We start from the raw sequence: 21,940 nt of genomic DNA, 5'->3' as shown, positions 1-21,940 counted from the left end.
GGCAGATGGATCTTGGAGAATGAGTGTGGGTGATTATAAATTTAATCAGGTGATGCCTCTAATTGCAGCTGCTCTTCCATATGTAGTAACTTTACTGGAGCAAATCAACACAGCCAGTGCCACTTGGTATGCAGCTAGTGATCCAGCAAATGCTTATTTCTCCATACAAATTGGCAAGAAACACCAGAAGCAATTTGCTTTTACTTGGCAAGGCCAACAATATAACTTCACAGTCTTGCCCCATGGCTACATCAATTTTCCTGCTCTCTGCCATAATATAGTCCACAGAGATACTGAGCATCTTCACCTTCCAATCAGCATTAAGTTGGTCCAGTACATTGATGACATTATGCTGATTGGATCCGGGGAACAAAAGGAGCGAGGTCTTTAATTGTCTTCATGAAATATACGCAAAACCAACGGATGGAAGATAAATTCCACTTCTGGTATCAATTTCTACATCAGCCAAGTGCCAGTTATTAGATTATTTTCTCAGCTCCAAATTCACCCTTTTGTACTTTTCTTTCATGCTGGAGCTGGAGTATGAAAACCACATTTCTTTGCCTTGCCAGCTGGCTCTGTTAAGCTCTGCTAATTGGGGGCATCAGATGGAGACCACAAGGCTGAGGAAGGACAAGAGACTTGTTCCTTCCTGTCTACCTCACGACTGCTTCCTGTGGTGTTTTGGTTCCAGTGTGCTTCACTCCAGCTATGCTTCTTTAACCTGGTAGCAGCAGCTGAATCCAGTTTGCAGTTTTTCTAAAGTTTTGTAGTTTTCATTGACATCAGCCAGCCAGTGTTCCTGCTGCAGAGGTCTGGGCCCCAGACTGCTGGGTCCCATGGAGCACCCCATCTAAGCTCAGAGACACCAACGGCAGCCAGGCAGTGTCTTCTTCTCAGAGACCTGAGTTTCAGCTCTGTGGGCTCACTCCTCCAAGTTTGTAATTTTTTTCCCTTTAATTCCTTTGTTTAGGTTGTTTTTCAGTCCTAAAGGTAATAACAGTTGCTACCTCTGTCACACCTTAGATTTCTCTTTTCAGTTTTTCAGTCACCTACTTAACTTCATACCTAGTTAACAATTCTTGTTAAATTATCTGTTCAAATAACTGGTGTGAATTTTATCTCCTATCTGGACACTGACTATCAATAAATTAGTATAAGATTATTAAAATTTAAGAAGAATTACAACCAGGTAGAGGCAATACATGACTCAATCATACTCCATTCACTCTTAGCTATTTTATATTCTATCTCTATATATTTCTACTTGTTTTATAATTTGTAACTAGTCATTTCAAATGTAAGGGGTTGGATTATAAAGAATGATTTTTTCCCCCCACATTTTAACAAGCTTAGCTATACAGTCTTTTAAATGACATACTTCATTTGGCCTGTGATCAATCAGTTACAGACATACTGCAAGATAGTTATCTATTCAGCCCTAGGAGTGGCCTGAAAGGAGTATGGTGGTTGGTGCCTCTACATAATTCACCCTTGGCCAGAAGCAGTTTGACTTAAGGATTCTCAAAGAGTGACCCAAAGAATCAGAGTCTGATGATCCGTCCTAGTGTGCCCCATGGTTCCACAGGAGGCAAACACAATGGAGGACTTGCTTTATTAAAGCAAGTATCCTCTAATAAAGAAGCAAAGCAAAGGAATGTTCTATCTCTAAGACATCACTTTCAGAGGCCAGTTGCGGTGTATATTGCTGCTCATCATAAACACTGAACCTTGGAGCTGCTGGAGGAGTGCATGCTCCAGGCACTCAAGGAGCAGGACTCAGAGCCTAAGGTGTGGCCAGGAAAGGCAGGGAAGTCTGCCAGATACTCCTCATGGACTCAGCTCTTAATCTCTCTTCATATATATTGAATTCTTCCCTTTGTTTATGGCTGATGTGCCCTTTTAGTTACATCCAAGTTAGCTGCAGAATTATTGCTCTCGTAACACAGTCCTACCCTGCAAATGGGAGTTTTGTCATTATTTTGTAAAATATACTTAATATGAAAAAGTTTGAGTGGATTCTAAATCCAGTCATGCTATCATAAGATATTACATTACATTTTCTAGTGGGAAAAAAGTAAGAGCTACTGGAGTCACACATAATTTATACTTGCAAATTTTGAATAGTTGTGAAAATTATTTTAAATTTATCACCTATTTGTATGAACTAAATTCTCATCAATAAAGACTACTAATTGATCACTGTTAAACTGTCTTGTTCAGAAATTACATGCAGTCATTTCGGTCATAAAACCCTACATAGAAAATGTCATGTTTATAGAGGCAATCTCGGGTTTTTCATTAAATTTTTGAGAGACTTTATTTGGAAGCTTATACAAATTCAATATTTAATATCACCCTTAAATATGTTTGTTATTTTTCTCATTATAATTATAAAAAGAAAATAACTTTTTTCACCAAGCCCCATATTGTTGCCTCCAAATCCCCTCTAATTTATCCCAGTGTGCTGAACAATATCATTTCTATGGATGTCATGATATGAAAAAAGGTTGAGAAGCACTGCTTTAACCTTTAAACCAGGATTCTTAACCTGGGACCCCTTAATGGATTTCAGTGTGTGTGTGAAATATGTAAATGTATCTTTCTGGAGAAATGGCTAACAGTTTTCATCAGGTTCTCAAAGCTTAAGAACCAGCTGATCTCAGAAATTTCAAAAGCTCCCTTATAATTTCACCTTGAAGAAGTGATAATACAAGTTAAGGGTTAAATGAACTCCAATGGCACAAGGAGGCCTCCATTATCACAGGTGGGAAGAAGAAAGGTGCTCTAAATAGAGCTAGGAGAACTTTTCTCTTTGGCTCCCTCTTTTAGGAATCCTGCTCTTGGCCTCTGTCTTCTCGAATTCAGCTAGCATATTATGACACCTCTTCCCTCAGATCACCAGAAGACCAAGTAGGAAGCAGGGTGGAGCCCAGGAAAGAATGGGTATAAATGGTGCAGAGAGCATAGACTGCAAATGCTCACATGTGATCCAGATCATTTCACAACGTGGCTATACTGGGATCTGTAGGCAAAGCCTGAAATCCAATATCATAAAGCATACATTTATTTGCCCAGACCTTTTCTGTGTTTCTAAAGCACTTTGTACATATCTAGACTTCTCATATATATATGTGTGTGTGTGTGTACTTCTGGGGCCTAGCAGAGGCAACTGAAGCAACAGTACCACTAAACCTTACTGTAATTATTTGATGAGCTTTTTCCTGCTAACAAGCTATGAGGGGTAGATAGACTTTTGTTTTTAAAACAGTGACTAGTGTATAATACACCCTTGGTATTTTCTCAATTAATGGTGAATAAATCAATGAACATGCACCAACAATTTCCAAATCTTAGTTTCCTTAAAAGGCATATGCCAGGAAGAGATATTTCTCCTGTAAATAAATTAACTTTCTGTTACAAGCCTTATGTGAATTTGGGTACCTTACAATCCCAATTTTGACCAGGATTTTATCACCTCAGATGTGATGAATAATGATGTACTATACCTACATACAAATGAGACATGTCTTGACCACTAATCTACTTCTCCTACTGTTAAGAAAAGGCATGGAATCATGTATTTTTCATTCTTTTTTTTATTACCTTTCTGCTTGATGCTATTTTCTACACATAGGATACACTCAGCAAAAGCTCACTGAACTTGGAACAAACTTATGAGAATAATAAAGTTATCTTAATTATATATGGGGCTTTACAGTTCATATTGCACTTTACATTTTTTTTCTCATTTGATCACAGGAATCCTGTGAGTTAGAGCTCCGTTGCAGAAATGAAGAAACTAAAGCTCAAAAAGTTTAAGCCATTTGTTCAAGGTTTTACAGAGCTGGAACTAGAAGCCAGGTCTCTGATTCCTAGGGTAGTGCTCTTTCCCACTGTAGGATTATCTTACACTGTAAGATTATCATCTTCCGATAATGTTGCTACATAATGCTACATAAAAGTAGATAATCAGTGTTGCTGTCCCTGAGTCAGTAAGAAAATTAACATATAAGTACATTACTAAGACCTATTGATTTGAATAATACTTTTCTCTAGAATGATACTTTGGTTTATAAATCACGTTTCATTTATTTGCCTTCATTCAGCTTTCAGCTATGTATAATTCTTGCCTACGCATATAGCCTCCTGTTTGGTCTCCTAAGCTTTGGTTCAAAGTTCTTACTTCTGAACTTTGTCTTCTCTTTTCCTGTTTACTAAGTAGCTCTGGGAAAAACACAAGTCAGATTGTTTAATCTGTGAACCATACATCTTTGTTTAATTTTGTCTCGCAGGCACTCTTGACCACCACCAGGGGGCAAAAGCCTACCAGCTAGCTTCTCTGCAGTGCATTCTACATAGGACTGTACAGTACAGGGACCCTCAGTGTCTGATTCTTGATGGAACCTCCCTGCTAATTATTTCAAACACAGGGCCCCAAGGAGACAACAAAGGCTCAGCACAGAGGGCTCTAGTGGCACTTAACCATAAAGCGGCCAGAAAGAGCTCACGACAGCTCTGTCAGTTTAAAAGAAGCAATAAGATCCAAGAGAGTCTGAGCGATAAGGCGGTGGGTTAATAACTGCAAACTGCTGAATGTGTGTGTTTTACAGCTTTGATATGTATGGTAGTATTTACCAGCACATCCACTCAAATTGAGAAACAGCTTTGTCAACTCTCCTGCCCTGTGTAATCAATCAATGGCATTTGCATAGTGCGATTCCCCCCCCACCTTCAATCTTGATTTTTCATTACATTCTTGACTTATGTTCAGCTGATTTATCTTTTAGAAAGCGATTTCTTTAAACTATTTAATCGGCATTCCGCATGTGTCTATGAAATAATGAAATCTAAAGACGAAGGAGAGGAAACCCCTAGGAACAAATCCTGTTTAGTCAAGAGAACTTCTTGCCAGCAGGAAGCAAGTGGGAGGTAAATAGCAGGTTGGACCCTTCCAACTCCGTGAGCCCAGCTTGCTCGGCCTCCCAGGCTCGCTCGGCCTCTCTGCACCTCACGAATAATGAATGAGTCCTAAGACAGGGGCCAGGATAATAGAGGAAGCACGAGGGTACCATAAAGACTCCCGGGGTATAAAATTACAAATCTTTCTTACTTTCAAAAAGTCTCATCCCAAAACATAGAGTCGGAGACGGAAGGGTGGGAAAGCTCAGAAAAAGCCTCCCCGAGGGCCGGGTCAAAGGGAGGGTCTCTAGCCCAGTAAGCCCCACCCACGCCCAGAGAAAGCGTTTGAAACCCCGCGGCGCCCTTTCCCATCCGGAAACATGTTTGCCTCAGGATTTTTACCTCAGTTTCTTCTCACGAAGGTGGGTTAAGCTGTGCGCCCCACCTCAGAAAATGGTCGTCCCTCAGGAGTGGGGGCTCCAGCGACCCTCAGCTCCGAGACCCCGCCCCCCAACCCACTCCACAGCCCCCGGCGCAGCCAAACTGCGTGATTCCAGAGGCAAGGAGGAAACCCGGGAGGGGGCGGCGGCCCTTGGCGCACGCACCCGGCCGGCTTCCGGCAACTCAAGGGTTACGGCCAGGCGGCGGCGCGCGCCGAGGGGAGAGGCGGTTGCTGACAGGTGGCGCCTGCGCACTGGGAGCGCTCATTGTGCCCCGCAGCTGCCGAATCGCCCGCCCGCCCGCCCGCCAGCCGCCAGTTCAGCGCGTCAGTCTGCGAGAGTCCGGTGGTGGGTGCGGAGCCTGCTGCCGTTCGCGCGGTCTCCTCCTCCTCCTCCTCCTTCTCCCCGCCCCCCTCATCCCCACCCCACACCCCTTGCCTCATCCCGGCTCCGTCACCCTCCCGCCCCCCACACTCAGGACAAGAATGCCCTGCCCGGAACAGCCCAGCAGCGCCTAGATGGCTTTGGTCACAGTCCAGCGGTCGCCTACCCCCAGCACTACCTCCAGCCCCTGCGCCTCGGTGAGTCTTTCCCGGCAGCCGCTCTGCTCGCTTCTGTCACTGCGGCTCCGCTTTGCCTCAGCGGGTCCCGCCGAGCGCCACTGCGCACGCGCCGCGCCGCTTCCCAGGCCTGGGCACTCTGCTGCCGCGAACCCCCCACACCCCCCCATCTTAAAGACGAGCTGCAGGAACTACAGAACGTCGATTTGTGCCCCCATCACTCTGAGCACCTAGCGCCTCACAGTCCTCGCCCCGAACCCCCCTGTGGCATGCCTTCCTCTGGCTTGAGCACTTCCTTTCGGGAATGAGTCATTCTTGCTTTTCACCCTCCCCCTTCCTTTACCCTCTGTTGCTCCGCTGCGGGGAGAGGACCCTGGGACTCCTGCGTTGCCCCATACACACACCCACATCCCCTTACCCGCGCCCATTTCAGGGACCCGTTCCGTATTCGCACACTGCACGCCCTTCGGGCTCTCCGGGTGTCTTTCTTCACCCTGGTCACTCGCTGTCTTTTTGTGCCCTGTCCGTTGGGCTTCATTGGACGGCTGAACGGTAGTTACTCCTTGGTTTCTCCCCTCCTCCTCTCCTCCAAAGGGTGGCCGTGGTCTCTGCTCTTTGGATCTCTTACCTCTTCGAGGTCCCGAAGCATCTGGCGCTGCTTGATGACCAGTGCCAATTCATTTACATCTCACAGACATTTATGCCTTACACTCATTGCTCATGATCGTTCTTGTTCTTGGGTCGTGTTTGTATGGCTCGTTACTTCAGATGCCTGTGCCAGTGAAGCGTGCTTCCAGAAGGAAAATACCCAGTAACCAGCCTTTTCCTGCTGGGCCCTTCTTTACCTTCGCCCCACCCCCACTCCTTTACGCTCCATTCTTTTAGCCTTTTTTTTCCCTGAAAATATTTATTTTTTTAAATAAAATATTGTACCAGTGGGGGGAAATGGGATCTTAAAAAAAAAAAAACTAGATGTTTTAGAGGGAATAAGTGGAATGAATATATGAGAAATTGGAAAAACCATTTTGAACTTCCTTCAGAACAGTAATTTAAAAAACTGTGTTGGTGGATGTAGTGGTTTCAGCTTGCAAAAACATATTCAGTAAACGCTGTACTACCTTCCACTGTAAAAATTCGGGTTACTCTTCATATGTATATGTTAACTGAGGTGTGTGTGAATGTTGACGTCTTGAAAGTGTGCTGGTTTGTAATTTCAACGTAGTTTCCTGAATTTCAAAATTTTGTTGTGTAGAGTGGTGGTTTCTTTTTTCCTGAGCTAGCTTTTGCACTTTGTGTGACCAAATTGGCAGCTGTATCCTAATTCTAGAAGTGATTATACTTCAGAGGTTACCTTACTTCGTGTTGTTTCCAGAGAGCAGAACTAGCTAGGATCCTTGGATAGAAAGAAATTCAGGGAGGCAGATTTCCAATCATTCTAAGGAGGAATTTTGTAACAGTGGGGTGGACTGCCTTGCAAAATAGTGAGTGCCCATTGCTGAAAGGTTCAAGCAAAGGCTGGAGGGCCTTTTGCCTAGGAGGTGGTAAAAGGGCTCTTTCCAACTCTGAAGATTATGTGATTTGAGAATAACTGCACTTGAAAGCTAGTAAAATATTTAAGGGTCCTCTGAAGACAAGTATCACAGGAATGGAAATTTAATATACTTTATTCTTATATGTGGTATTTTATGCTAGTTTTTGGAAAGTCACTAACATACCATCAGACCATCTTAATTCACTCCACCAGTAAACCTTTGGAAGAAAGTGGTTACCATGCCAGATTTTGGCTGAGAAAGCAACTGAAGGTTAATTGAGTCATGTAGGCAAACCAGGAACCAGTATTATATTGACATGATTTTCCCTGGGCATTGTTGGAAGCAGTTTATGCTGTAATAATAATATATGTGTATCACGTTATCATACTAATTTTCTTGAGGTGAATGATTAGTAGTACCATATCTACTTGATGTAACTTAATTAGCCAACATTTGGTTATTTTAGAATCTGGAGGTATGTTAATAGGCACTTTTGACATAGGTAATTAAATTGATCATGTGGTAAGCTCAGTTGTTGAGCTAAGTGACTGATATTTCTACATCTACTTGCTATAGTAACCTGGGTATTTCAGTTTATATGTGGCCCTGGGAGCAAAGGAATCCTGGGACGTGTGTGTGTGTGTGTGTGTGTGTGTGTGTGTGTGTGTGTAACAGTCAGCATTGTTAGCATGACTATGACCCAGTTACCTTTCCCTTTAAATTGTTTTCCTATTCCACTTTATCCAGAGCTTTTTCAGTTGACTTGTCTCATGGTCCTTGTGTTCCAGTATTTGACTGCTGTCCGACTTGAATATATTTGCTGTTGCATCTCTTGCTGCATGAATAAGTTGAGTTGTTTGTTTTAAAAGAGAACAGAAAGAATCTACAGAACCTCAAAAGGAGAGATTTAATTTTGTGAGGCTGGGAATTTAGGGTTTTTTAATTAATCATATTAAGCATTCTGTTACGCTTTTTCACTGTAGGAGGTAAGACATTTTAATACCGTCAGCTCTTCAGTGTTCTTTCATTAGAGATTAAACAAATCTATTGATCATCTACTGGGTGTGAATGACTATTATAGTATCAAGATGTATAAGATATTGACCCTATCTAAAATATTGACCCTATCTATCAGGGTCTGTAATCTTGGGAGGGAGGGGGTGAGGGAAGGGACAGGGACTGGAGGAGGAACAAACATGTGAGAGTAGAAAAGGAGAGTGAGGGGATGCTACTGTATGTACATGAACAGCCAGTTTGTAAATGGCCATAAGTATTGTCTGAATTCAAATTAAGATAAATTCACTAATGGCAATAGTAGTAATAATAATATGTAACATCTAAGTGCCTTACATGGATTAACTTATTTACTCCTCACAGTATGCCCAAGGGAAATTGCTATTATCCCCATCTTACTGATGAAACTGAGGCAAAGGGCTATTAAGGAATGTACCCAGTGACACTCACCTGTTGAAGATGTAATTGAAACACAGATGTGTCTAACTTTAGAATCTTCCATCTTTTTCCTTCCTGGTAATCAAAGAGAAGTATACATAGTTAGGTGGCTCTTGAACTAGGCCTTGAAGGATAGGTTGAATGTTCATAGGCCGAGATAGAAGCTGGGAAGTAGAGAGTATTCCAGGTGGAAAGAAGCTGTATACACCAAGACTTAGAGACAGGAACGTACAACGCATATCTGAAGGACTTATTAAATAGACCAGTTTGAAGAAGGATTTGTTTCGAAGAGTAGTAATAGATAAAGGTGGGGAGGCAGCTAGGGCTGCAAAGGGACTGCTGAGCTGAGGAATTTGAACTTGATAGAGAAGGTAATGGAGAGTCCTCAGAGGTTTTTGAGCGGATATGATCACAGTGGTGTTTTAAGAAAACTGATCTAGCAGCTGTGGGCCAGAGGGAGTTGAGAGGTAGGGCATGAGTGGAGCAGGTTAGAGGCTGTTACAGTAGCCTAGGTGTGAGATAATAAAGGCATGAACTGGGAATGTGAAAGAAGGGAAGGAAAAGGACAGATGCAAGGGATTGTGGAGAAGACGCAAAGGACCTGGGATTGGATATAGGGGAGGAGGAATCAGAGATGCCAACTCTTGGAATATATTGTTCTAGATGTTTCTAACTAACTGGGGGCAATTTAAGAATTATCTCTTCTATCTGGTATGAATTTTCTGAATGGATACCTGTATTGGTCCAGGGTTATATAAATACAGTGAAATACCATAAAAATCTTTTACTTTTGTAAAAGTGCTTTATGCTTTTCAGAGTGTCTTGTGTTCATGGTCTAATTTAATTCTAGAATAGCCTCATAAGTTACGCAGGACAAATACCAAGGTTAAAAGGCTTGCTGAAGATTGGAAAACTGGTTGGTATAAGATCCTGCAGTAGAACTAAGTTCCTTGGCTCCTGGTCCACGGAGTGATAAGAGAGATAGCATATTAGTTTCTGATCCTGAGAACTTGACTGCCAATAGAGAAAAGGAATCAAGACTTGAGATGCAATCAAGAACTCACACTGTCTTTTGAGTCCATTTATATATTGTCTGTTTTGACTTTCTGTCTTGACTGTCTAGAACAGAATCATCCAAGTCTTGTACAAATCATTTTTCGGTGATACCCTTATTTGAAGCCTATTATCTCTTGGTTTACATAGAAATCTTATAAACTTGAATATTTAGTTTCCATGCTCATAGAAGATTACCAGCAGCAAAATAGGAATGGAAAGGGGCAGGTGCTGCTAAAGGCAGGCTCCTTAAAGTTCTGGGAAATAATAGTTGAATGGTTTTACAGCAAGGGAGGAGGAAGAAAACCTATAAATAGCTGACCCAAGGAAAAAATTTAGCAGTTAGGGACTACTTAATGTAAGGACAAATACCCCTCTAAGACCCAGTACTCCTTCAGAGCAACTATTATATGGTTATAGTGATGACCCCAAATCATCGTAAGAAGGCTTAATCTTGTTTTGTCTTGGTTTAAGCAGTCGGGATTCAGTGAAGTGTATTTTCAGATAGAGATCCATCCAAGTTTCACCAAAGTCTTGATGTTGAGGATATGGGGAGAGGGAAGGGTAAGCTGTGACAAAGTGAGAGAGTGGCATGGACATATATACACTACCAAACGTAAAATAGATGGCTAATGGGAAGCAGCCGCATAGCACAGGGAGATCAGCTCGGTGGTTTGTGACCACCTAGAGGGGTGGGATAGGGAGGGTAGGAGGGAGGGAGACGCAAGAAGGAAGAGATATGGGAACATATGTATATGTCTAACTGATTCACTTTGTTATAAAGCAGAAACTAACACACCATTGTAAAGCAATTATACTCCAATAAAGATGTTAAAAAAAAGATGCACATTTTAATTAATTGGGCAATTCATATATATATATATATAAACAAATGGGGATGTGGGATAAATAGATATTATTGAATTATGTATATTCAGATATGACCACACCTCTCTCCCTAGTCAGAGAAAATAAAGCCATAGCAAATATGAAATTGATTTATATAAAGTATATACTTAAAAGTGACACTTTTTAATTTTTTTGAAGACAGCTTTAGAAAGTTTCTTGAACTGTAGAAATAATACATGCCAGTTGTAGGAAATTTGGAAAATATGGAAAAGCACAGAAAAGAGAATAAAAGATACATGCCATACAGCTGAGCGTGTATTTTTACATAGCTGAAATGCTGCTGTATGTATAATTTTGTATGCTTTTTAAAAGTTTTATATATATCATAGATGTATTGCCAAATCACTTAAATGGCTGCGTTGAGTAGTTATAACTCATTCTAACCATTCCATTATTGGTGAATATCTCGGTTTTTTCCTAACTTTTTTTTCTATTTTAAATTACATTGCAGTGACCATCATTGTGTAGTCAAATATTTGACTGCATTTTGGAACATTTATTAAGATTTCAAGAAATACAATTACTGGATCACAGAGTATATACAATTTTAAGATTCCTGTTACATAGTTATACTTCCTAGGACGGTTGTTCCCAGTTAACATTTATTCCAACCAACATAGTGTAAGAATGCTCATTTCTCTTAGCCTTATTAACGCTTAGCCTTATTCTCATTTTATTGTTAATCATTGGTAATTTTTGAGGGTAAACAGTAGTACCTAGTTGGCTTGATATGCATTTTATTATTAGACAAGTTGAATATTTTTTAGATGTTTATTAGGCATTTTTGTTAACTTTTTTAAAAGATAATTTTATTGAAGTATAGACTACAGGCCCTAAAATAAACCTGTTTTAAAAAGTGTGCAATTCAGTGAGTTTTTTTTTTTTTTTTTTTTGCGGTACGCGGGCCTCTCACTGTTGGGGCCTCTTCCGTAGTGGATAGTGGAGTACAGACTCCGGACGCGCAGGCTCAGTGGCCATGGCTCACGGGCCCAGCCGCTCCGCGGCATGTGGGATCTTCCCGGACTGGGGCACGAACCCGTGTCCCCTGCCTCGGCAGGCGGGCTCTCAACCACTGCGCCACCAGGGAAGCCCCAATTCAGTGATTTTTTAATAAACCTACAGAGTTGTTCCACCTTCACTATAATCCTGTATTTCTATTTTATGAGCTATGTATTCTTTTCAATCTGTGTATTCCCTTGATACGTTATGAATATTACCCCTTTATTTATTAAAACTGTTTGCTTTTTAATTGTTTGTATTGCCCTTAGAATAAAGTCTATACTCCAGAGTTTTGCTAGCAAGACTTTTACTAAGGCTTTTACTTGCTTACCTCTTCAGCCTTGTCTCTTCCCAAGTCCCTGCCTTGCACACTGCTCAAGTCACGCTGACATGCCATGCTCCCTTTGATCTCTAGGCTTTTGCACATGCTGTTCCCTTTTCCTGGAAACCTTCCCTTCATCTCTTTACCTGACTAATTCCTGCTCATCCTTCAGGTCTCAGCTTAAATGTCACTTCTTCTGGGAAGCTTCCCTGACTCCACTCCCAGACTATGGTAGGTGCTCCTTCTGTGCGCAACATAGCACCCTATACTTACCCATCGTGGCTCTTATCTCTTTATTGTACTGTTTGATTGCTTATCTCTCCAACTAACCTTTAAGCCAGGGACTGGGTCTATTTACATATTTTTGTATCACCAGGGTCAAAAATATTGGACTGTGGATCAATGGATGGATCGATGGATATAGTCATATTTAGCATTTTTTTCCATTTTGAGTTCTTCCATTGTTTTTAAGCACTGATTTGTTTCTAGAAGCCCAAAGAATACGACCACCCTTAAGACTTTTTTTAAAATTTATTTATTTATTTATTTATTGGCTGCATTGGGTCTTTGTTGCTGTGCGTGAGCTTTCTCTAGTTGGGGCGAGCGGGGACCACTCTTTGTTGTGGGCTTCTCATTGCGGTGGCTTCTCTGTTGCAGAGCACGGGCCCTAGCACGCCTGGGCTTCAGTAGTTGTGGCGCACGGGCTCAGTAGTTGCGGCTCGTGGGCTCTAGAGCACAGGCTCAGTAGTCGTGGCGCATGGGCTTAGTTGCTCCGCGGCATGTGGAATCTTCCCGGACCAGGGCTTGAACCCGTGTCCCTTGCATTGGCAGGCGGATTCTTAACCCCTGCTCCACCAGGGAAGTCCCTACCCTTAAGACTTTTGATAAATATTGCTAAATTGTCCTCCATAAAAGTTGAATCAAATTTTGTTGATGAGCTATGTATAAAAATGTCTGCTTCATTGTACCCTCATCAGCCCTGAATATTGTCATCATTTGTTTTCTTTATCATTTTAAGAGCTCTTGTTTACTGAACATTTACTGTGTGCCAAACACTGTGCTAAGTACCTTACGTTCATTATATTGTTTAATTTTTACATCACTCCTGTGGTTTAGGTATTATTGTCTCTAATTTACAAAGAAAATTGAGGCTCAACGAAGTAAAATGAATTGCCCAAGATTATAGGTCTGGTGTCTGACCCCAGAACTCTCTTCAACACTAGTATTTTATTATTGTTTTGAGTTGCCTTTTTTTTTTTAAGTCAGAGGTTAAACATTTTTCAAATACTTACCATTATTTATTTTATAGTCCCTGTCTTTTAAGTCATTCATGTGATTAGCCCAGCTTTCTTCATGGAGTTATTTTTGCCATATTGATTTGTAAATATTTTTTGTATACTTATAATATTAACGTTTTTCTGTTATGTTACACATTTTGCCTTGGTTTTCCTTTGCCATTCTGTTCTATTTGTTTTTTATTCATTTTGATGTACAGACATTAAAAAATTTTAATGCTGTCATCTCAAAGTCTGTGTATGTGTGTTTCCATTGTTTTTCTACTTAGTTCAATTTTCCATCAACAGAGTAGAGAAATATTCACTGATATTTTCTTAAATTGTTTTATAGATTATTTTTATACTTAATTTTACTGCATGGTGTGAGATAAATATTAAATTAATTTTGTTCCAAATAGTTAACTTGTCCCAGTTCATTTTATGAAACAATCACTCCTTTTTTCTAATTCCACCTCTGGGAAATACTACATTAGGATATAAGCTAGAGTGTGTTCCAGTGAAGTTCCATTGCTCTTCCCACAGGATTTTAGTTAGGTTAGCACATATTATTTAGTATTCATTAAATTGTGTGGACAGAGACTTCCCCGGTGGTGCAGTGGTTAGGAGTATGCCTGCCAGCGCAGGGGACGCGGGTTCGATCCCTGGTCCGGGAAGATCCCACATGCTGTGGAGCAACTAAGCCCATGCGCCGTAACTACTGAGCCTGTGCTCTAGAGCCTGCGAGCCACAACTACTGAAGCCCGTGCACCTAGAGCCCATGCTCCGCAACGAGAGAAGCCACCGCAGTGCAAAGCCCGCATACCGCAATGAAGAGTAGGCCCCGCTCACTGCAACTAGAGAAAGCCTGTGCACAGCAACGAAGACCCAATGCAGCCAAAAATAAATAAGTCAATTTATAAAAAAAAAAAAAAAGTTGTGCGGACAGAAAATAAACTTAAACTAGCTTAGATTTTAAAATTTGACTGGTATCTGGAAAGTCCAGAGGAAGAGCGGTTCTTTGGTACTTAAAATGTGTCTTCAAGTCTCTTGTCCTTTCTATCTGGCTTTAGTGAGAGGGAGCAGATTCTAGATTATGCCCTGTCTGAAAAAGGCACCATGCAGAGCCCATACTACCTTTCTGTGTATCACCATTGCATATCGTTCCAGGTTCCAGCAGCTTAGAGCTTTGCAGTTTTTCCATTAAATGCCTGCTGTCATGTTGGCTACACAGTGCCTAGCCCATAGTAGGCATTCTCATGTCCATGTGTTTGATTTATTTGTTCATTCATTCAGGAAACCTAGCTGTAGTAGGGAAACTATTTAAAAAAAAAACCAAGCAGTTTGATTATTGATATGACTCTACCCAATTTGAAATATGCCAGAGGTCAGGTGTACATGGGAGGTGAGACCTAAGGAATCTTGTTAATCAGCAAATAGGTACTGAGTGCTGTTTTGTGCAGGTAATGCAATCCATTTTCTTACTCTGGTTCTCAGCACCGTGTCTTTTTCAGATACATTTACAAACTGCCCTGCATTTTCTTGTGCAGCTGAGCAGTATAGCTGCTATTCACAGTGCCCCTCATTTTCCTGTTTGTCAAGAGAAAGTCAGGTGAGGTGATCTTGGCTCTGAAATGTAATGAAAGTCCCATGGTTCCCTTGATTTTCTGAAAGTGAAATAATTTCACTTACTTGGTGGGAGAGGATATGCTTAGAAAGAAATGGGCAGAAGTAATGTACTGTGTTACAGCCTAGATTTTTTGGAGCTGTTTGATTCATTTTTTTAAAAAAAGGTAATTTAGCACCTTTTTGTATCCTGTGCTATACTTGATTCTGAAGGTATCTATTTCTTTACTTATTCATGCCAGGATTGGGGATCCAGCAGCCAGTTAGTCCCTGGCCTCAGGAAGCTTAGAGTATAGTGGAAAGATTGGTATTAAATAAGTAATTATATTACAATGTAGTAATCACAATTGATGTATAAGCCTTGAGGAAGAGAGGGAAGGCCAGCAAGGACTACTGAGTTGAGCCTTAACGAGTGAGTGGAGTTGACCAGCAATTAGAGGGTGAGTAGCAGGAGGGAGGCAGGCATTTCTAAGCATGAACTTAAGGCACAGGGCCAGAAATGGCACGTGTGTGCTGGAAGCCACAAGCAGTACAGTGTTGATGCTGTGTAAAGTGCAGAAAATGGGGCTGAAGAAGCAAAGATAACTTCTTTTGAACTGTAACACATGTGCCCTTACTTTGGCTTTCCTTTAAAGTGAATTTGTTAAAATTTGTGATATGAGCAAGACACCTTAAAGTATAACTGCATAGCTACCATTTTTCAAGTGTTTGCTGTGCTGTAGACACTGGATTCAGCACTAACAGGCATCACAACAATGATTTGAAGAAGTACTATAATTGTTCCCATTTTACAGATGAAGAAACTGATTTTTCAGAGAGGTGTCTAGACTCCCCCAGCTAGGAGTGGCAAAGCCGGGATTTAAACTTTGGTTGTCACACTCAGAGACCAACTACTAGGTGCCGTTTGATTTCTTCTTCTTCTTTTTTTTTTTTTTTTTTGGACCATTTCGCTTCCTGTTTGTCCTCCTTTAGTTTAAGTCACTGCAATTTGAGTCATTTTGCTGCTTATGCCTTGGTACTTGATAAACTCAGTTCAGCAGAAGTTTGTTGAGAACCTTCTCAAGCACTATGGGATGATATAAGGCATTATCCTTGTCTTAGAATTTAAAAGTCTAGTAGGGGAAGGCAGCTATAAGCTAAGCATGAATTAAAACAAAACAAAACAAAGCAAACCCTAGTATGGTGAGGGCAATAGGAGAGGCACAAACCAAGTGTGAACATGGGAAGAAGATACCAATTCTGTAGGGCATGCTGGACAGGGAATGTTTAACAGATCAATTGGAAAAGTTGGAGGAGCAAAAGATTTTTGCAGCTAAGAAAATGAAAGATACGTTTATTACTTCTAAATATTAATCTCTTTCAGTTCCATTTACAATTAGAAGCCAGTTTTCTCTACAGGATGATTATTGTAAGATATTGTTGTCTAAGGCATGGTAACCAGATACTGAAGCTTCTATTTTTGCAAAATGTGTGTTTGTAGATATTACCTTGCCCCTTGCCTGTTCTTCCTCTCCCACCTCTATACCTTCCCCCACTTAAAGAAAAACAACAACCTCTTTTTTACTGCTTCATATAGGTGAATGTATGAAATTATATTTATTGAACTTTAAGGGAAGACATTTCTGTGCAAGTTAATTATTAGAGCAATGATTTTCCACTTGTTGCTTCAGACAGTTTTATAAAAAGAGCAACAATTTGGGAGAGCCCTTTTTTCACATTTACGATATTTAGCACATCTCAGGCAGGAATTAAAGTAAACCACAGGTTAGCAACTCATAACACATTATCTTAGTCTATTAGGGAAGCTCATTGATTCTTTGGAGTTTAAGAAAGTGATTGTGGTTTAGAATAAAAATAGTATTTGCCAATGATTCTAGTATAAATCACATGGGAGTGGGGAAATCCCTAAAAGTATTTTCATTTCTCTCTTCTTAGCCCTTCAGAAATGCCTGTAGCAACATGAAGCAGTCTAGCATAGTGGTAAAGAGTGTAAGGTCTGGAAACAGCCTGCCTGAATCTGAACCCTGCCTTTACAACTTACTAGACTTAGACAACTCACTTAACTGTTCTATGCTTCAATTTGCCCATCTGTAAAATAGGGGTAATAATAGTACTTCTTTCACAGAAATAAGCATTAAATGAGAGAATGCCTTAGCATCATGCCTGGCACCAAATAAGCATGCACTTATGAAGTATTAGTCATTTTTATAATGATGGTGATTTAGAGTTGCTGTTTGGTTGTTAAGCAATTTTTCGTTATAACACAAATTTGGTGGGGAGGATATTTGTTTTATGGCAGTATAATTCAAATGAATAGCCTATTTCAAGGGTTAGTTTCTCTTTACCTTTTTTCTTTCTTTTGTATTTTTTAACTCAATAATAGCTATATTTAAAAAATTGGGGAATCTCAGCTCTAGATGCCAATCTCCATGACAAAGTATGTTGTGTTTGATTTTGTAATGACCCTAGAGCACCATACAGAATAATAATGTAACTGTAATCTTTAAAAAATTTTTTCACTTGAGAGCTTATCAGTTTTCTAGGCCATGCTTAGCAGTATTTTTTTTTAAATTTATTTATTTTATTTTTGGCTGCACTGGGTCTACATTGCTGCACGTGGGCTTTCTCTAGTAGCGGTGAGCAGGGCTACTCTTCGTTGTGGTGCACGGGCTTCTCACTGCGGTGGCTTCTTGTCGTGGAGCACGGGCTCTAGGCGTGCGGGCTTCAGTAGTTGTGGCACACGGGCTCAGTAGTTGTGGATCGCAGGCTCTAGAGCACAGGCTCAGTAGTTGTGGCGCACGGGCTTAGTTGCTCCGCAGCATGTGGGATCTTCCCAGACCAGGGCTCAAACCCGTGTCCCCTGCATTGTCAGGCGGATTCTTAACCACTGTGCCACCAGGCAAGTCCAGCAGCATATTCATCTGTTGAATGTTTGGCTATATGGTAGCCACTGTAAGTGGCCACCTTAGTTTGTATCATAGACTGAATATGTTGGTGTTTTTAATGATCGAGGTTATGAATCATATAGCAAAATAAAACAGAAATTGACAGATTTTTTTAACATCTTTATTGGAGTATAATTGCTTTACAATGGTGTGTTAGTTTCTGCTTTATAACAAAGTGAATCAGTTATGCATATACATATATCCCCATATCTCCTCCCTTTTGCGTCTCCCTCCCTCCCACCCTCCCTATCCCACCCCTCTAGGTGGTCACAAAACACCAAGCTGATCTCCCTGTGCTATGCGGCTGCTTCCCACTAGCTATCTATTTTACATTTGGTAGTATATATATGTCCATGCCACTCTCACTTTGTCCCAGCTTACCCTTCCCCCTCCTCGTTTCCTCAAGTTCATTCTCTAGTAGGTCTGCATCTTTATTCCCGTCTTGTCCCTAGTTTCTTCATGACCATTTGTTGTTGTTGTTTTTAGATTCCAAATATATGTGTTAGCATACGGTATTTGTTTTTCTCTTTCTGACTTACTTCACTCTGTATGACAGACTCTAGGTCCATCCACCTCACTACAAATAACTCAATTTCATTTCTTTTTATGGCTAATATTCCATTGTATATATGTGCCACATCTTTATCCATTCATCTGTTGATGGACACTTAGGTTGCTTCCATGTCCTGGCTATTGTAAATAGATATTTTTAAAATATGGAGACTCTGAGGACACTGAATGTATTTATGGGTTTAAATATATCTTTGTATAAGGAAACAACAGGTGAGAAGAATGATCTGTCTAATCCAGCTATACCAAGCAGTTGACAGTAGAAATTGAATGCAGCTTTTTGAAGATGCATTTCTAAAGCAACTGGATGAACTCACATATGATATAACAAGAGAGCTTTGGTTCAGACTTTGGTCGCGCTTTGATTACAGTTCTTATTACTGAACCTGTCAGAAAATAGAAACAACCTATTTCTTCTTAGAGAGAGTACTGAAAAAAATTGCATTAAGATTTCTATAAGCACAATATTTTGATTTGCCTTTTTGATCTGTCTATACAAGCTTCAAATTTCTCAACTCAGCATTTTTATGCTGATTCTGTGGTTTCCAATTAAACTTCAAAGGAAATTGTGCTGGCTGTAAAGGAAGTCTGGTTAGGCAAGGTGTGGCTGAAAAATCCAGGAACTCCTCCACTTGCCTACAAAACATTCTTGTGGGATATAGAACCTTGAAAATTAAATATAGGGCTCTTAGGAGAAAGAACATATGCTTAGGAGATTTCCATTTAAGCACCATTTTTTGTAGGATTTTAATCTATAAGATTAAAACAAGAAAATTTTATTAAACAAAACCATGAGAAGTCTTCTTGTGTTCTTAAAATTGTCTTATAGAAGACTATAGTTGTGGTGCAAAGTGAAAAAGTTTAAAGGCCCAAGGATGATTTGAACCTCTCTGTTTCATGAGCTTGTTTAGAATGCCAGTACATGGAAAGTTAAAAAGAGAGGTATTACTCACCAAATTAGTCTTTGGTTTGTTTCCAGTTGTCTTTTCAGGTGATTCATGGCATTTAGAGGAAGATAGTGTTTTAACAGGTCCCAGGCTTATGTTTTTGTTTCGTTCTGTTTTTTCCATAGATTTTTTTTCACTTTACTGAATAGCATTCACTTGCAAACATTTATTAAGTTCCTACTGTGCATAAGACTTTATATCATTTAAGCTTCTAGTACAGTGTACTTTTTAAAACAAGTTGCCTTATCTTGAACGTGTGATGTAGAAAATTGGAAGATTGAGGTTCTGTGTTTTATTCTTTATTCTTATATGCTGAAATCTCCCATTTGATTTTGTACTTTAAAATTTTGTATTCTATTTTGTAGCTCACATTTCTGAAATAACTGTAATAGTGATTTTCTAATTAGAAATAACTTTTCTGCAATAGTTGTGTGGACTCCAAAGTGAAACCTTGTAGTGTAGAATGGGATTACATGTGGTCCTAATTCAAAGACAAGGAAAGAAATTATTGAAATGGACAGTTGCCTTTGGAAGATATTCAAATATACGAAAATGTTATTTGAAAATGTCAATAGTTGACAATAGTTGGGTCAATAGTTGAGAAAATACCTTATAAGATAATTATCTCTTGACGCCTCCCTAAAATTAGGAAGTTCTCTTTTCTCATTTTCCTTTTTGCCTACTTCACTTGATTTATTATTGACTTTCTGAAATACCATTCAGGAAATTGAGAGCAGAATTTCTTCAAGATCAGTAGCCAATGTGACAGTGATATTGAAATAATGAATTTTTTTTAATGCTGCTAAAACTTTCTTGATTATATTCCTCAGAAGAAAAGTATTCTGTACATTGGCTCTGAGTATACTTTTCTTCACTGCCAAATCCAGACCTCAAAGGACAGTTTCTCTCTCTGGCTAACTTAATAATGATTTTCTGTCTTAAATTCTTGTTCTTAAGGAAGTAGGCTGTATCATAGCATAGTGGTTAAATTGACTTTAAGTTCTAGAGCCAGATTCTGGAGTTAAAATCCCAGCTCTCCCACTTACTAGGTGTAGACCTTGGGAAAATCACCTTTCTAAGCTTCAGTTTCCTTATATTACAGGATTTATGTTGGCTTTCATGAAATAACTAAATGAAAGCTTAGCACAATGTCTAGGACTATAGCATAGTGTTAGGTAGCGGCTAGTGATTACTAATGTTAAGTAGATTTAATTCTTTGCTTTTTGCACATTATTATATAATAGTATTTAATTTTTAAATTTAATATGATTATATGATTTGGAAGCTTGGCTTCCAAAGTGAACTTATTATAGGTGATATATTTGGGTCTTTACTGAATTGTGTCAAATATGTATTACTTTCACATGGGTCACTTTATGAGAAGTTGTACACCCTGGATTGAAATTAGCACAACCATCTCTGTAATGGTAATGAAGTGATATGTAATGAAGTGCACTTGAAGATAGTGAAAACTGTAGTTTGTGGTTATCTACGGCTACCCTTAAAGCTATTAAAATTCTTTTTAGATAAAGATGCAGTGACCTTTTGCACTAAGCATATGAGTCCAAAATTTAATGCTCAGTGACACACATGAGTGATATTTAAAATAATTCAGCCATTCATTTATATTATTTGTCCAAAGAATTGACAAGGAATTTTCTTCTGAGAGTTGTGTGTCATTTTTTGAGACTGCTTCTAGTGAAAGTCTCCATTATTTAGCTCTCCTAAATGACAGCCTTTTTGAAATGTCCCCCAACATCATCTCTCACCTGTGACATTTGAGTTTTTGTAAAATTCTGGCTTAATAGTTTTGGACATCAGAACCCTAAACCTTTTACCAGTAATGTACAGTGGTGGTGCAAGCTCACCTTATTGTTAAGATTACTGAATCACAACCCAGTCTCTTGTTTGAGGAATTTGGATGCAGTGATTTTTATATTTCCTTGCTACTTCTATGGAACAAATCCAGCAGGTTTCTTGGACCTTTGATGACTATTGAAATCTTGGGGTTTATTCATAAATATTGCTTCCTTGGGTTTCACAGAGTTCCAGAACTAGAAAATTGACTATTCTAACTCCTGTTAAATAGTTTCTAGTTTGGTTCTAGTGATAAAGTTCAGAATAACTCATCTTTTGGGCAGCTTCAGGAGAGTTTTTGCTATAGTAAAAGCTCTGTACTACATCTTTAGTAGGAATTGATTGGAGGTTTTCTGCAATGCTAGGCATTCAAGTAGGCACCTGGGTTCTAGGCTAGACCTACTGAGAGGTATAATACAGAAGGTCACACATTTAAATGTGGTGGTGGGATTATGCAGGTGACCAAAATTAATGAAATTAGCCAAATGAGGCTTCTGGCAAGTTGGAGACTTTAAGCTGTATTGTCAGGGGCTGCCAATTGTGACCAAGTGAGAG

General features: G+C 39.8%; 2 protein-coding genes across 3 annotated transcripts in view; one reads left to right on the top strand and one right to left on the bottom strand.

The window, feature by feature from the left end:
• Positions 1-6,429, bottom strand: part of EFCAB5 (EF-hand calcium binding domain 5) — a 114,639-nt gene extending 108,210 nt beyond the window's left edge. Inside the window, exon 1 of the mRNA XM_060290160.1 lies at positions 6,321-6,429. Within this exon, the coding sequence (XP_060146143.1) occupies positions 6,321-6,330 (10 nt within the window). The 5' untranslated portion in view covers positions 6,331-6,429. The remainder of the gene's footprint in view (positions 1-6,320) is intronic.
• The window catches only part of SSH2 (slingshot protein phosphatase 2), a 245,419-nt gene continuing 229,289 nt past the window's right edge, over positions 5,811-21,940 (top strand). The window contains exon 1 of one of the 2 annotated variants that reach the window (XM_030861928.2): positions 5,811-5,923. In XM_030861928.2, coding sequence (XP_030717788.2) covers positions 5,861-5,923 — 63 coding nt within the window. In that variant the 5' untranslated portion in view covers positions 5,811-5,860. The remainder of the gene's footprint in view (positions 5,924-21,940) is intronic. The other variant, XM_030861926.2, reaches the window with a different exon arrangement.

The sequence above is a fragment of the Globicephala melas genome, chromosome 20 (genome assembly GCF_963455315.2).
Source record: "Globicephala melas chromosome 20, mGloMel1.2, whole genome shotgun sequence".
In the NCBI taxonomy this organism is placed as follows: domain Eukaryota; kingdom Metazoa; phylum Chordata; class Mammalia; order Artiodactyla; family Delphinidae; genus Globicephala; species Globicephala melas.
This window is presented reverse-complemented; position numbering and strand designations above follow the sequence as displayed.